At 37.5% G+C, this 17,967-nt stretch overlaps 1 protein-coding gene across 1 annotated transcript; it reads left to right on the top strand.

Annotated features, from left to right (window-relative positions):
- Positions 1–6,208: 6,208 nt before the first annotated feature.
- Positions 6,209–13,184, top strand: LOC127455396 (gap junction delta-2 protein-like). Its single transcript, XM_051723265.1, has 2 exons — positions 6,209–7,526; positions 8,918–13,184. The coding sequence occupies exons 1-2, from the start codon at positions 7,456–7,458 to the stop codon at positions 9,774–9,776; spliced, it is 930 nt and encodes a 309-aa protein (XP_051579225.1). The 5' UTR covers positions 6,209–7,455; the 3' UTR covers positions 9,777–13,184.
- The last annotated feature ends 4,783 nt before the right edge of the window (positions 13,185–17,967 follow it).

Here is a 17,967-nt window from a genome sequence, read left to right as displayed (position 1 = left end):
AGGTCTGGGTAGATTAGATGGTAAATGAACAATCAGTTCTCATAGTCAACGAGTTGAATGAAGGAGAAATGGGCAGGAGTAAAGACCTGAGTGACTTTGACAAGGGCATCGCACCCTGCTGCGTATGGGGCTGTGTAGTCGCAGACCGGTCAGAGTGCCCATGTTGACCCCTTTCCACCATCAAAAGTGCCTACAATGGGCACGCGAGCATCAGAACTGGACCTTTGAGCAGTGGAAGAAGGTTGCCTGGTCTGATGAATCCCACTTTCTTTTACATCACATGGACAGCTGTGTACGTGTGTGCCGTTTACCTGGGAAAGTGATGGCACCAGGATGCACTGTGGGAAGATGACAAGCCGGTTGAGGAAGTGTGATGCTCTGGGCAATGTTCTGCTGGGAAACCCTGGGTCCGGCCATTCATGTGGATGTCAATTTGACACGTGCCACCTACCTAAACATAGTTGCAGCCCAGGTACTCCCCTTCATGGAAATGGTATTCCCTGATGGCAGTGGCCTCTTTCAGCAGGATAATGCGCCCTGCCACACTGCACACATTGTTCGGGAATGGTTTGAGGAACATGATGAGGAGTTCAAGGTGTTGCCCTGGCCTCCAAATTCCCCAGATCTCAATCTGATTGAGCATCTGTGGAATGTGCTGGACCAACAAGTCCGATCCACAGCAGCTCCACCTCGTAACTTACATGACTTGAAGGATCTGCTGCTAATGTCTTGGTGCCAGATACCACAGGACACCTTCAGGGGTCTTGTAGAGTTCATGCCTCGGGGGGTTTGTGCTGTTTTGGTGGCACGTGGAGGACCAACAGCATATTAGACAGGTGGTCAAAATGTTTTGGCTCATCAGTGTAATAATGACACAGAAAATAGAAGCACAATCAGTTCATTTTGAACAGAAATGTAATTTTTTTAGATCCGGCTCTGACATTCTGCAGCCTCCTTTAGAAGTGGTTACCAGTTACAACGAAATAAAAGGATGGTTAATAGCATTCTTTTTTTAATGACAGTACTCTGTGTTAAGAGTGGGTGATATACCAGTCGCAGTGTTACCAGATCTTGCAACAGACACAAGCGACCTCGTCTCGTAAAACAAGCTCAAAATGTCTTGCTTACCCAAAACAAGCAAAAATTTGCATTCCATTTTTTCCCTGTGTGGATGTCATTCATTTACATAACTTTATATCGATTTAATAAACAACATTGGGGTAAAACAGAAGGGAGCACACACTCGTTGCTCTTGGCTCTTTGACTTTAATAAGCCATATGAAACCGAACATTATCACAAAGTAAGGCCTAAACAAATCAAACTGAAATAAAACTATATGGATAATTTAATTTAGATTACATATCTGATTCTCTGTCACAATCCTGCAGTATCAAATCTGTATTATTGCATCATATCTAACAATAAGTAATTGAAGACTCTGAAACAACTGGGAAATTCACTTGTTACCTCAAAATTAAAACCTTATTAACCGGCAGTGATCAGCGTTTAAAAATAACATTTATACAATGGAAAGGAAGTTTGTTCCCGGTTTTGGTTATGTTCTGCAAAAAGTTTTGTTCATTTTCTGTTTTTTGTTTTTCTCCTTGAACCGTTTCTAGTCCATGAGTACAATTGCTTAAAATTATATATAAATCTATACTAACTCACCAGATGCTGTGTCATAGCAGGTGAAATATGAACTGATGTTGACATTCGGTGCTATCTATCTGTCTGTCTGTCTGTCTGTCAATTAATTCTTGCACACTTTTGAGACACAATGTCCCAATCCTTTAAGAAAAAAAAATAGTGTTTCCTTCAAGAGTGTTTTGTGATAACAGCACAAGACCTACTTTGACTATCTGTGTATAGCCCCTCTCTCTCTCTCTCTCTCTCTCCCCTTCTCCTCCTCTCAGCCCTAAGGGGAAACTTCACCGGCCAACAGCACAGGCCATATACACACAAGGCCCGTCTCACAGCATGTGGTGCAGGGAACACATTTGACAGGCGCTGTGGCTGTAAATATTTCATTTGGCTGAGAGATGAAGGATGGAAAAAGGCCTGAGGGCCTCACTTCGCTTCTGCCATATGTGAAGAACTCACACACTCACACAGAAGAACTGATGAACCCCTCACACATGCAGATTAGACCCTCCTGTGGTGCTGTTTCAACTATATGAGCTATATCAGGAGGGAAGTCTGTGTACATGGTTTAACATCCTGATTTTGCTTGTGACTTCTAAAACCAATCCTAGTTTGTTATCCTGCCATGCAACAATTCAGTGTGTGCTTTACAAAAGAAGAAGAAAAAATGATATATTTTTACAAAATGTCTTCTTGCTCACATTGAAGCACACAAGATGCTCTTCGGAACATTCACAAATCATAGTGGATAACATGATCATCAGGTTTTGTTTAAAGTATGTCATCTTCAGTGTATGCTGTCATTAAAGCAGAAGAGACATACCAAATACTAAGACATTCTAAATTCATGCTATTTTTCCAACTGAACGTTTCATTCAAGTTCTGCTGAGAATATAATTTGTAATGATAAAAATGTAATAAACCAGAAAAATGCAAAACAGAAGCACTTTCACTTGTATGCTCTTAGACTTTTGGACCTCTGTGTATTTAATCCAATGTATCAAGTCCTCAGGAGGGCCTTCATTTTGGAAAACCTGATAAAATTGTAAAAGTAGAAGGAAAAAGTTAATATAATAAAATGTTGATGTTTTTTCTTTCTTTTTTACACGTTTAGTGATGCGAGCAGTCTGTTCCATCAAAGCTGAGCTTTTTTTTGTCATCTTCCCTCTCTCTCCTCATTGGCAGAAAGGGGTTTGTGTTGAAACCTGCAAGTTTGAAGTGAAGGGTTGAGTAAGCTACTCAAAAATCTGAATCCACTACAAATTACTCATTACTTCTCTAAAATGATTATTAGATTACTTTACTAAATACTTCATGGGAAAAGTAATCACATACAAATTACATTACTTTTAAGTTTTCACATAAATTCCACTCGACCAATTCAAAATAATGTCCATATTTCTTCCTTGTTCATTATTGCTGTCCCAGAAACAAACATACATATGAACATAATTCATGTTTTAAATGTATTCTACATAATATTAGTTTTGAAATACCCTGTGTGTAACACAAGTACTGTACTTAAAAGTAATTAACTCGATTGAAAGTCAGTAACTGTAATCTGATTACAAGAATTTGAATGTTAATGCATTGCACTACTTAGACAACAGTTACTATTTACTTTTGAATTCAGTTAATCTCCCAACAATGGAAGGGAGTGATCTCATCTCAAGTTTTGCTGGGTCGGTCTGGTGACTACCACAGACAAAGGCTGAGAACATCATTGGCATTGACTTCACTCACATTCATTTTTGGCTTTTACTGCCTTTTACAGGCTAGCCCTTTTCTATAATGTTTTAACACTGTGTTTTTTCCATAAGGGGAATACTCTACATGACCAAAAGTATGTGAACACCCCCCTTTAATTATTGGGTTTGGTTATTCCACTTACACTGTTGAGCCCATACATTATGACCACCTACCTAATATGCTGTTGGTCCTCCGCGTGCTGCCAAAACAGCACCAACCCACCAAGGCATGATCTCTACAAGACACCTGAAGTTGTGTTGTGGTATCTGGCACCAAGACATTAGCAGCAGATCCTTCAAGTCCTGTAAGTTGCAAGGTCCAGCGCATCCCACAGATGTTCAATCGGATTGAGATCTGGGGAATTTGGAGGCCAGGGCAACACATTTAACTCTTCATCATGTTCCTCAAACCATTTCCAAACAATGTGTGCAGTGTGGCAGGGCGCATTATCCTGCTGACAGAGGCCACTGCCATCAGAGAATACCATTGCCATGAAGGGGTGTACCTGGTCTGCAATGATGTTTAGGTAGGCGGCATGTGTCCAATTGACATCCATATGAATAGCCTTGGGTGCCCAACACCCTGTCGCCGGTTTGTGGTTTGTCCCTCTTTGGACCACTGTCGGTAGGTACTCACCGCTGCTGGCCGGTGGCCCCCACAAGTCTTGCCGTTTCAGAGATGCTCTGACCCAGTTGTCTGGCCATAACAATTTGGCCCTTGTCAAAGTCGCTCAGGTCTTTTCTCCTGCCCATTTCTACTGCATTCAACACGTTGACTACGAGAACTGATTGTTCGCATACCATCTATTCTACCCAGACCTTGACATGTGGGCTTGTTAGAGATGCTCAATGTTATTCGCTTCACCTGTGAGTGGTCATAATGTTTTGGCTCATCAGTGTATTTCTGTGAGGATGACTGCTATGCCATACAATGACATTCACTTTTGTGTGCTGTGGCAAAGGTTTGTAGTGGCCCTTTTCCAACGTCAGTGGCATACCTCACTGATGCTCTTGTGTCCAAATGAGAGCAAATCCCTGCAGCCATGTTCAGCATAGTGAAAAGCTCAACCAGAAGACTGGACGCTATTATAACAGCAAAGAAAGAGATTAATGCAGGAGGTTTTGAAATTAAATGCTCAACAAGTACATATGAGTGTGGTGTTTGAGTGTCTGCATATTTCTGGTCATGGAATGTATCATGGAAGGCTGCTTTTATGAAGTACACTCTGGGAATTTAAAGAGTGGGTCAGAAAATTCTGGAATTTATTCTTAAATTGCAGGAGTCCATCTGGAGTGATTTTTTCCCATTGCCATTGAAAACACCAGCAAGTGGGAAATCATTAGGAACAGCATTAATATAAACACTGGGACACCGTGGCGCTTTCAAAAAAGCTGTCCAACATGTCAATCCGTGCTCAGCAAACGACATCAGTTTGGGGCAGGACAACCAGTTTGTTCAACCAATAAGAGACAGGGGTGGTAAGAGTATTTGGGAGTATTTTGCAATTCCGTTTGATATTTCACTGAGGATAGTATAAGCTGATGTTAACACTAGTTTTTTTTAAATAAGGCGATACTGTCCTAGATCTGGTGAAATTACATAATTCTCACAGAAATGAAGTGACTCTTTACATTTTATTTGGATGTAAACTTGATATGATCAACATATTTGAATTAACTTTGTTCAAGATCAATGTAATTGCAAAATCAGACATTACATATTGATTAAAGGTCATTCAAAATTTCAGCTTGACATCTCATCTCCAATTAAGACAAAGTTTAAACCTTCAGTACACCTCTGGAGGTGTTTTAAAGGTGTTTAATTGCAGCTTTAAAGTGTTAAGTTTAATCAAAGTGGTGCAAAAGTTACATCTTACTGTCATTAAATTTGTTGCACTTTTCTGACTCAATTGACATTTTTTAAAATTTGCTCACAGATTTTACTTACTGAAAAACTCAAATCAAACTTAGTGCAAATTATTGTAAAGAAATGTTTGTGACCTGAATGAAAACAAAGATGATGTTATAACATATTTGGGTCATTTCACGAAATTGGTGCCTTTTCCATTTCAAAATGATAATTTTTAAAGTAAATTTCTGTAAGATTATTTTTATCAATCTATTAGACAATGAATGTCTTTAAGTGTTAATAAATTGCACTGTGCCATCTCAAGCTAAATTTAAAATTGTTAATATATGCAAAGTAACGGGTTGACAGTTTTACAGTTCATGTAGCCAATACTAGATGTCATTACGAGTTTATATATATATATATATATATATATATATATATATATATATATATATATATATTAATTTATGGAATTGTATGTTATTTTAATAAAATGTGCATATTAGCATAAAGGTACAGCTCCTATTTACTTGAATGGGGAAAGACCCGTAATCTCCAAAACAGTTGGTCAGGATTACGATCAAAGAACATTTTAAAACAGCAGTAAAATCTGACAACAAAAGTCTCATAAAAGGTGCTTCTTTAGCTCAGATCACAATAAAATAAACCTTTTTTTCAGACTGGCCCAGCTAATGCACATGCACATTCTTGAGATAACCGACAGGCGATATCTGTATCTGATAGGTGATTGGCTCTTTTCCCTGTAAGGCCAGACTTCCTTTTCTACATCCGCCACATTGAGTGTTCCAGTTTCTCCCATTAATTCAAGTTCTCCATCTTGGGCTAAACAGCCTTTGGTAATACCCAAGAAGAAGGCTGGGGACAGGCCAAAAGGCAGAGAAAGACCATGAAAAAAACATTTAAACATAAAATAAAATTACTGGATTTTTTCCTTATTAAAAAAGTTGAACTCCTAAAGACATGAACTGTAATTTTGCAATATGTGTATAAAATCATGAGCACTCACATTAAAATGAAGACTCCAGTCATATCAGTAACCTTATAAAAGCTGTTTTATTCTACATGGAGAGGGTCCACACATGGGGGCGGCCATGTTGAAATCACATGACCAGCTGAATACTACTCACTTAATCTCAGTAACCGTCCTGTTATTGGACACTTTCACTCATTGATTAAAGTAATCATGACTGACTGTGAATACTACATTTCTACAATGTCATCTGAAACAGAAAACTAGTGATTTTAAATGATGCTGCATCCACACCGCTAGGTGTCAGTGTAAGTCCAAGATGACACAAAGACTAAAGATACTGAGTGCACCTTGAAGAAAACTGCCTATTATAACATGTCATTCACTGTTAAATTCATTGTTTACACGTACACTATGTTAATGAGGGACACAAAAGGCATCAATTGCACGGAATTACCTATGCTAATATTGTTATCCTGAAAGGCAACAGTCATTTAGCAGATGCTACCACCAGTATTACAGTGTAAAGCAACAGATTTTAAATTCTTTAATAACAGAATGCATTTGCACTAACACCTTTTATAAACTAGCTGACGTACCGTACGTTTTTTGTACATGATGTTTTGTCAGAACTGCGCATGTCTACGCCCAACCAGTAGGCGGGGCTAAAGGTGTCTTAGAATCCGCTATAATAAACACGTTTCCGAAGGTCTCCAATATATTCAAGGACGTTTGGGTTAAAAAATACTCAGGAACAAATTTGAGACTCTAGTATAAAAATAAAAATAAAAAGGCAGAGGTCACATGCACACTCTTCAACTTGAGAGATGATGCTCAGAACGCAGGTTTCACCATCAATAGACTGAAACCACACCTACAAGCACAGCATATCCCTAGTTTATCGTCTCGAGAATATCTCAGATATGAAATCTCAATGTTTTGGCACCGGCAAATAAAGCCTCTGTTGTTCATGCATGACGCAGCAGGCTCTCCACAGCACTGATTGCACGTTAAATCCTGCCGCCCTCCACCCAAACCCATCAATTTGCTGTGGAGATCGAAAATAGGAGGGCTTACATGACTCCAGACTGAAGGCGAAGGGAAGTGTGGATCCTCTATCATCAGTACTGCCACAGCGCAGTGTGCCCGATCACAGCGGACAATAAGCAGCACACATTCACGCTTTTTCCCGGATTTCTTGCCTGTCTGCGGATGAACAGCCATGGGGGAATGGACCATATTAGAGAGGCTCCTGGAGGCTGCTGTCCAGCAGCACTCCACTATGATAGGAAGGTAAGAGCAAGTATTGGCGTCTCTGACACCGAAATCTAAAGCTTTAAAGGCGTTTGAAAGCAAAATGAAGCTTGCTTAAAGGCGGCACAGCCTGTTTCACTCATTAAATTGCCATATATATATATATAATGTAAAACAAACATGACATAACAACGGATATTATTAAAAAATTATGGAACGCAGTAAAAATGTGAATTACCTACACAGATTAAGAACACAGGTGAACTGGACATATATTGACATAATGATTTTGTGTGTTATTTTGCATTTTTTAATTTTTGGCCGTGTTTAAGGCAAAGTGATCCATCTTGCCAGCTGTGCACAAATAAATAAATAAAAAATAAATAAATAGAAATAAAACAATAATAATAATAATAATAATAATAATATATATATATATATATATATATATATATATATATATATATATATATATATATATATAGGTGTTACCGCCTATATCACTCATTAAAATGCAGTATAAAATAAAAGAGGAAACAAACATGACATTTCTAAAGTAATACATGCAATAGGATAAGATTAAACTACAGTGAAATGTAACTGAAATGTATCATTCTATCGTTGTGAACGCACCTCAATTTCAGCACCGGACAGCTCCCTTCACTCATGACTGAACCGGTCATATACAGTATATTGGCGCATTTATTCGGTGCTTTTGATTTTGTATTTTATTTGGTGCATCATTCAACGCCATGACTGAGGGAAAGTGATGCTTGCAGTATATGTAAAAAAAAAAAAAAATAAAAAAAAATAACAAGCAAATGACATACCTACATATATATTCGCATAATACATAGTATGGTAAATATAATGCAACATTATGCAACAGCAGTTAAATGTAACTGGATCCAATTGTTTAGAACGCACCTTGTTTGGGACAGCTCCCTTTGTAAATCAGCCGTTATATTGTCATATTTATTTTGTACTTTAATTGTTGCTTCATTTAAAGCCCTGTTTGAAGGCAAAGTAATGCTTCTTGCACTGTAAAAAGTGGTAACCTGCAATTGTTACCTCAAGGAGCTGCTTCTACCTGATCTAACCCTTAAAATAAATGTATACATATTCAGGTTGATTTAGTGATGGTAAATAACATTTATTGACTTGAATAAAACCAGTTGATTTAGTTGTTACCACATTTTCTCAGTGTGCTCACCGTGCATGGGTTACTGCCTATTTATCTCATTAAAATACAGTAGAAATAATAAATAAATAAATAAACACATGTGAAATACGATGGGACACAGTGAAAATGAACTGAAACATAGCGTTCAATTGTTGTGAACGCACCTCGTTTTGAGCACCAGACACCCACACTGATTGAACTGCTTATATATACTGACATGTTTATTTTGCGTTTGCTCATTTTCTAGGATCCTACTAACTGTGGTGGTGATCTTCCGGATATTAATCGTAGCTATAGTTGGAGAGACAGTGTATGATGATGAACAGACCATGTTTGTCTGTAACGCCTTACAGCCGGGCTGTATACAGGCGTGTTACGACAAGGCTTTCCCCATATCTCACATCCGATATTGGGTCTTTCAGATCATCATGGTGTGCACGCCGAGTCTTTGCTTCATCACTTACTCGGTCCATCAGGGAGCAAAGCACAAGGAGAGGCGATATTCCACTGCCACCGTCTTCCTCGCGCTGGACAACAAGGAGCAGGATTCGTTGAAACGAGAGGAGAGCAAGAATCAAAAGATCAAGAACACCATCTTGAATGGAGTACTTCAAAACACAGAAAACTCCACCAAAGAGGCCGAGCCCGACTGCTTGGAGGACAAAGAGATGACCAATTCGAAAACTAAGCCCGTCAAGTCCAAAATGAGGCGCCAGGAAGGCATTTCCCGGTTCTATATCATTCAGGTAGTGTTCAGAAACGTTCTGGAAATCGGCTTTCTGGTGGGCCAGTATTTCTTGTATGGATTCAACGTGCCCGCCGTGTATGAGTGCGATCGCTACCCGTGCATCAAAGAGGTGGAGTGCTACGTGTCCAGACCCACGGAGAAAACAGTGTTCCTCGTCTTCATGTTCGCGGTCAGCGGCTTTTGTGTGGCTCTCAATCTGGCCGAGCTCAATCATTTGGGCTGGAGGAAGATCAAAACAGCTGTGAGGGGCGTGCAGGCCCGGAGGAAGTCCATCTATGAGATCAGGAACAAGGATTTGCCCCGGATGAGTATGCCCAATTTTGGCCGCACTCAGTCCAGTGACTCTGCCTACGTGTAATTGCGCGGAAAGAGCAAATGTCCGCAAAGAGCAAAACTATGGACGAGTCCCCTTCGCCACTTAAGGGTCATGAATTGCGAGAGTGGGGTAGGACTTTTTTTGTTACTGTTTTAAAGACTTCATTGACAACTGTGGATGACAAACACGTTTGTAAAGCAGTTCAAACTGTAAATGCAACTTTTTAGCAACGTTTGTACTCTGAGATGTACACAAAGAGCAAATACTGATAGCTGAATGCATATTCTCCCAATGTAAGCTGCGGTTACACTTTACGTGACACTGTCCACAATGCATGTTATTACGATAACTATATGTTATTACAAACAGTTGTGCAAAATAAGCACTATTACTCAGTAATTACTGATGTAATTACACTGTAACGTGAACACTGGCATGTAAAGCGTGACCGAAGCTGCTCTGCTGTACTTGAAGGGAGTAAATACGTTTTGCACTAAAAAGTTCAAAACGTGATGCTGACAGTGTTTGACATCACATTTATGTGACACAATGCACATGGGGAGAGTCTTAACACAGATTTATCATTATTATACTGTATATCAAACACTTTTGCTTCAAATATGATTTCTTTCTTTTGGGTTGCCTGTACTGCACCATTGACCTTAACATAGACTATAGACTTAATTCGACTGTAAAATTGCTGTTGTGTGTGTGTGATAGCAGGGGGTGAATTTTCTGAAATCCTGTGATTTCCTTAATTTCAACACCAAAGCACCCACTGTGTTTATTTGTGAGGTGTCTTTTCGCTTAAGTGTAATCAAGTGCCATACTTGTATATAAATATATATATGCATATAAATATAAAATCTATTCTGATGAATATAATCATATCCATGAAAGTAGATTTATTGCTTGAATGATGCTTAATGCGTCCAGATTTGCATAAAGTGTATTAGTCGTAAATGAACTGAAATGGCAAAATGCATTTTTTTATTTTGAAAACGGCCAGAAAGTAAATAAAGTGCTGGTCTTTTTCTACACAAAACAACAGCAATCTATACAAATCAAATGTTTTTTCCTGCTCTGGTGCTGGCTTTTCCACTAAACAATTCCAGCAATATTTGTAACCCAGATGAGTCAGAATACATGAGCTTTGATTTGATTCTTTTTGAGATTTAAAATTCTGCCATATCTCCTCCACTCTCTATGACGATGCAAGTGTGTATGATCAGCCGTATGCTTTCTGCCATTAGGCCTTGTTCGAAATCTGATCATGATCATTCAGATGTGGTTTTGCTTTTCACATTTCAATGTTTATTATTTTTCATTATTATGATGCCACCATAGATTTATGACAAACAAATTTGTGCCCAGAGAGGAGACTTTTCTTGAGTTCTCTGCATTTCTAAGCTTGAAAGGAAAGTATTGCATGTTTATGAACCTATATTTAAGAAATCTGGACAATTTCAAGGCTTAAAATCTATTCGGCATTGCTCGGGTATTGATATATCACCCCCTCCCCCACATGGATTCCCCCCGATGTTTGAGGAAAAAAATAAAAAACACACAAGGGACGTTACCGGAGGTTGTGGACACATCCTGAAGGTCACTGATGATAAAGCGAAAGATTGGAACGGACTGTCCAGGATCATCCGGGGGCTAGCAGACCACTGAACACCTGACGGGATGACTTGGCAAAGCTGGGATTAAAATGAAAGCTCTGGAATCTCGGACCCTTAAGAGAGCGGCATTTTCTCCTAATGAAAGAAGGGATGGGGGAAATAGGAACATAACGACAAGAAATGCAAATTGCTTGGCTGTATGGTGCAATATTCTCTTTTTCTCTCAGTTCTTCCTCTATTCTTGGATAAGCATTCCAGGACTGCACAGATACCTTTTACAACTTTGCGGTTCTTACTGAGAAACTGTAAAGACCACAGAAATCCAAACGAGAGGTTTAATTGCAAACTGAGCTGAAGGACTGTACTGGATCTTAAAGAGCAAAGCTTTAATAAAACATGAAGACTCGTATATTCCTTGCCTTATATCTACTGCAGTCTCCCTGCCCCGACCCCTCCCCTTTCTGTCTGATTTTTCTCATTCTCTCCCGTGCATTTTCTGCAATAGCAGATGTGGTATTTTTACAGCTCCTTCTAAATGACAAAAGTATTGGGTTTGTCTGAATGTAATTCTGCATGCTGTGTCGAAAGGCTTGGTGAAATGATACCTGTGCTGCATTGAAGGTTGCGGCTGCGTTCATGTGAGATGCACCGATGCAAAGTGGTTTGATCTGTTAGGGACACTTGAGATGCATTCTGCACGCTGAGATGTCTCCAATGTAACTAATGCTGATTTACAAAAGGAAAAAAAATGTCTTGTTAATTCGCCAGTCTTGAAATGACGTAACAAGTTAGCATGGAATGCCATTGTTTTAAAGCAGAATGTTCTTTTGGGTATATTTTGGGCCTTTGTTTATTAGATTTTCCCTGGAGCTTCATCTCAAACCACAACAAAAAGAGAGATACCGACAGTTTGATGCAGAACTTCATATGCAGTCTCCTTGAAAATGCATCGCAATTTTATCCTTATCAATTTGCATATTGATAAAGAGGGTCTTGCATGAGGTGAACGCCAAAAAACACTGGACTGTTCCCTTTTCGAAACCATCAAGCCTCCAGTCCTTGTGTTTTGTGTAAACTGAATGAAACGAGGATGGATGATATACTGTGAATTAAATCCAATTCTTTACAAAGGTGGTGATGGAAGTGATGGGCCTGATCTTTTGTGTACTTGCCGCATACACACGCACATCCCCTCCAAGATTTCATTTAACTGCAGTGTCCTGGAAGGGCTGCGCAGAAACTCTGCAATGCACAACTGCTCTCACCTGCACAGCACTGAACATGGGCATTTGGAATCTCTATAAATGTATACATTTTGTATATATATATATATATATATATCTTTTTATTTTGGTTTATCCAGACAATAATTTGGATATAGCAGAAACTGCACAAATGTGAAAAATATTCTATTTAATGACTGTTAAATTGGGTAATGAGGTGTTGGTCAAACAAGTATATATACATATATATGTTAGTGTTTGTCAAAGTATTGTGTAATTCAACTGATGTTCAAAGAGTTTGAGAGTAAACAACAAGAGCTATTAATAAAGTTCAAATTTTAAGAACATGCACATTAAAAATTATCTTTAATTTGTTAATGGAAAAAAAATGTGAATGTATTTTTGGTCATGACAGCATTCTGTCTGGGTCTCGACGGTATGGCTCATGCTGTTTGATTTCATTTCCCAGTAAATCAGCACAAGAAATTTCGCAGTCATATTTGTTTGTATTTATCTTTTGATTTGAAAGAGTGTGTTGCATTGCACATTTATTTTGCTTGTATAAAAACAGACTTTATGAATTAAACTGCAAGTATTAACATTGAAAATGCAATCAAATATTATTATATGTCCTTCTGTCCAACTTCCTTCTTAATTGTTATCATTCACATTTGCAATGGGCAGATGCTTTTATCCAAATTGACAAAGTAATTTTAAGTTGTGAATTTTTATCTGTGTGTGTGTGTGTGCAGGGTTGGGTAAGTTACTCAAAATAAGTGATCCACTACAAATGTCTAATTACTTCTCTAAACATTTATTCAGATTACTAATTATTTTACTTTTAAATGACTTTCTAAATCACTTTTCCGACAAAAGTCTTTGGTTTTCCGCTCAAATTAAAAACTTATCTCCTCATTCATTGTCGCACACCCTTCAGCTGTCACAGAAGCGCTAACAGACATTCGTATTCGAAATGTATTATACATATTACTTTAGCGCAAGTTATGTACTTAAAAGTAGTTAGTAACTGTAATCTGATTACAAGACTTTAATATGTGATGTGTTACACTACTTTTTTGCCTAAAAAGTAATTACAGATTACAGTAACTAATTACTTTGTAATTGGATACACCCAACACCGTGTGTGTGCGTGTGTGTGTTCCAAAATAATCTCAGAATGACTCGTAATAAGTTGTACCGGATGGCAAAATCATATCACGTAATTATGACTTGGTTCGTACACATATTACTTTTTTCCCATTCAGACCAACGAATCAACAAACAGAATTTCAAATCGATACAATACAGGCAGCAAATTCTATCTAGCCTGCTATCCAACACTTTACCTTAAACTAATTTTTCCTATTTATTTATGCGATACAAATGACTGATATATGTCAATAACCTGTAATACACGTTCCTCGTCTCGTTCCAAACCGCCATGTTTTCTTTCTACAGCAGTAGACATAAGTTATTTCCCTATTAAAATCAAGGTTAAGTTTAGGGATTGGTTAAAAAGCTAGACTTTATTGGTTAGGTTTAGGTTGTGGGTTAAACATTATTTATAATGTATCTTGATGGGAGTCAAAGTCATACGTTTTTGTTATGAGCTAGCTTGTACGATGTCTTACAAATTCGCCATCTCGCACTATTATTACGACTTTTCATGAGCAGTGTGTGGGTCTAATCTGAATACACAGTAATTAGTTACTGTAATCTAATTACCTTTTGTCAAAAAGGCAGTGTAATGCATTACATTTTAATTTCTTGTAATCAGGTTACAGTTACTGACTTTCAATTAAGGTAATTACATTTAAGCACAGTACTTGGGTAACACAAAGGGTTAGAAATTAACAAGGGCTCAGGGCAAAAATGCCCCTGAAATTGAAAATGTGGGGGCTAAACATGCCCACTAATGAATTCCTTCTCATTTGTAACATAGGATAAATATTTATTCTAGGCCTAGTGTATTCCTTGAAATTATAGTACGCATTCAATTATTTGATGTTCATTTAAATTTAAAGACAACCGCTTCTCTGATTATTCAGAGTGAACATGTATTTAACCAGTTGATTACTTTGAAGTATCTGACATAAAACAATGACGTCTTATTATGTCATATTTTGTATGGTTCAAAAAATATGCCCTAAAAATGCCCTCATAAAAAATGCCCCTGAAAAACAACTCCAGGGGCAATTATAGCCCCTTAATGGAAAAGTTCATTTCTGACACTGGTCACACATCTTTCTAAAATAATATTATTTAAATATGATTACAATATGATTACAATATGATGTGTTCATATGTATGTCAGTTTGCTGAAGGGTGTAAGGAGGAAATATAGACATTTTCAATTTGCTGAGCGGAAAAAAACAGATATTTCTGTGAAAAGTGTTTAAGAAAGTATTTTAAAAGCAAAGTAATTAGTAATGTGATTACTTTTCAGATAAAGCAATCAGTAATTTTTGTGAAGTGAGTTACTTTTTTGTGTAATTTACACAATACTGTAAAACAATCGTTATCAGGGTTAGTGTGTTCCCTGAGTATTGAATATGACCTTGGCATTGCTAGTGTTTTCTACAAAGAAAGGCTTGAGAATGTAATGTAGAAACTTGAAATAATACTAGAAAACGACTAACATAACAAGATAACATTTTCAGAAAGTAATATATTCCATGAAGCCAAAGGCCTCAAAATATTGTGCATGTGGACCAATAGCTTAATAAAGCAAAACACTTTAAGACTTTATGGTGTTTTATCCTTGTCAAAACATGATGACAGCATATTTTCATCATGTATCAGTTATGGATCACGGCCTCGTGGTTTAACCTGTCCACATGTAACTCTATTACTGTGAAAGCAATTACTCTAAGAGCTTCCACTAACAACAACAACAACACACACACACACACACACACACACACATGTTGGTGCGGCTAACCTTATGAGGACTCTCCATAGACATAATGATTTTTATACTGTACGAACTATAGATTCTATCCCCTAACCCTAACCCTAAACCTAAACCTAACCCTCACAAAAAACGTTCTGCATTTTTACATGTTCAATAAAACATCATTTAGTATGTTTTTTAAGTGATTTAAATTATGGGGACACTAGAAATGTCCTCATAAACCACATTTATAGCATAATACCCTTGTAATTACCAGTTTGTAACCTAAAAAAAAGTCCTCGTAAACCACTTAAACCTGCCCACATACACACACACACACACACACACACACACACACAGTGATATCTGTCAGTCTGCACTAAAATAGAAAAGATGAGATTAGATTACATCAAAATGTTCTATATCACCCACGGATAATGGAACTAGAACCAATGACATTGAGGTTCTTTATCTCTGAAGCAGTGCAGTATTAACCTAAATAATTATATCCCCTACTGCTATAGTGAATATAATAAAACACAATTGCTGATAAAAGATAAACTCTAATGCTGTTATTGAGATGTAACACTGAAAACCAAAACTGAGCAGATTGTTTCCTAATAGAAACTGCTGAACTCACAAATCAATAATTTCTTTGACGCCATCTGCATTTTGTTGCTTTCTCTCTCTCCTTATTATCCATGTTGGCAGGTGAGGCACACGGCCCTTGCAGCCAGACCAGTTGTTCCTGATAAATCTTTACGCAACGCACCATTTAGCAGCCAATAAAATTCACCGGATGACCAACCCTAATCACTTAAAAAGCTGTTCTCTGTCTAACAAGATTAGTGCCGGCCAAACAGACCGAGCGAGGGAAAAGAGAAAACAGTAATGGCAAGTGAGAAAGAAAATGGGGGTTCGAGATAAGAAGTAAGAAGTATAGCAGAGTGAGTGGTGAACAGTGTTGGGTGTAATACGATTACAGAGTAATTAGTTACTGCAATCAAATTATTTTTAGTGGGAAAATAGTACTATAATGCATTACATTTTAAATTCTTGTAATCCGATTACGGTTACTGATTTTCAATTAAGTTGCCTGTGACAGTGACCACATTTACATGCACATAAGAAAGCGGTTTGTTCCAGGGTTTTTGCAGAAAGCAGTGTTCTGAAACATCATGCAAAGAATGGTGATTTCCTTACACTGTTTAAAGGATTAAGAGAAAGCCGTTTGACACACCTAGGTTTCTCCCAGAGATCACGGCTTCTGTGTGGTTATTTAAACATATAAACAGCGTTCTAACAGATGCGCATTTACGTGAACAGACCGAATAACAAACGTCATTGGATGGAGCCCAACAACAAGTCAACAAAACATTTTTGGGAATACAGTGGGAAAAGCACATACACTATAAACTATTCTCATTTATACACAAAAATGTAAAATATCGACGGCCCCTCACGTTCACTTATACGCACTCATACATTGAGGGAATTCCAGAGTTTTACGTAAGAGGGAAACCCCACTATTGAAGCGTAATTCTGCTGCAGGTCGCGATAGAAAGTTAAGGAAACAAACACAGCAACAACTTTGGAATAGCTATAAATAAAGTGAAGCAACAGGGAATAAAATAGTGGAAAATACTTCCTCGGATACCATGTTTGTTATTTACACGAGTGTCGCAGGTAATTTACGTTGTTGAGGAGAAAGCTGCTTACTGACCGAGCCACGTGTATACGGGAGTAAAGAGTACGCCACTTATACAGTGCAGTAAACTGGAACGCCACTTTCTCGCAATACGCCGCTTTCTGGTGTCCATGTAAACGTAGTCAGTGAAAAAGGAGGAAATTTACATTTTGAATTTGTTGAGCAGAAAAACAAACACCTCTGTGAAATGTGTTTAAGAAAGTAATTTAAAAGTAGTTAGTAATGTGATTACTTTTTAATGAAGTAATATGTAAAGTAATCTGATTATTATCGATTCTTCTGATACTGATGTTGTATTGAGAATATCAAACCTCGCTTAAAAATATCATTATTACGTTTTTTTAAACTAGTTATTTTATTATTTATTTAACATGACAATTAATGCATATAATATGCTTTGAAGTGAAACGAAAATTATATTTGCAAATAGTTGCGTATAGCACAGGAACTATTTTTGCTCATCTTAACTGGCAGAAATGCAAAAGGGATCAATGCTGTCTGATGTAATGATAGAAAAACCTCCAGCATCTGGAGTTAATTCACACTGAATAACAACGCAACATTTATTGTAATGGGTTTGCGTTATGTTTGTTCTAACTTTATTTAAATAAAAAGTTGTTAAAACATTGATAGTGTTCTGTAATTGTTGTTAAAAAATGATAAACAAGGACAGAAGTCTAATGATTTTATTTAAAAAATTTTAAAATAGTGTAAAAGCAGGCCTATAAGTGTTAAAATATTAAGGCTTTTAAATATAATATTTAAAATGACTAATTTTATTCAAATA

Source organism: Myxocyprinus asiaticus, chromosome 17 (assembly GCF_019703515.2).
Source record: "Myxocyprinus asiaticus isolate MX2 ecotype Aquarium Trade chromosome 17, UBuf_Myxa_2, whole genome shotgun sequence".
Classification (NCBI taxonomy): Eukaryota; Metazoa; Chordata; class Actinopteri; order Cypriniformes; family Catostomidae; genus Myxocyprinus; species Myxocyprinus asiaticus.
This window is presented reverse-complemented; position numbering and strand designations above follow the sequence as displayed.

Coding starts and splice junctions, on each gene's coding strand:
- LOC127455396 (XM_051723265.1), top strand. CDS start 7,456: ATGGGGGAATGGACCATATTAGAGAGGCTCCTGGAGGCTGCTGTCCAG. Junction 7,527..8,917: donor CACTCCACTATGATAGGAAG/GTAAGAGCAAGT, acceptor CTCATTTTCTAG/GATCCTACTAACTGTGGTGG.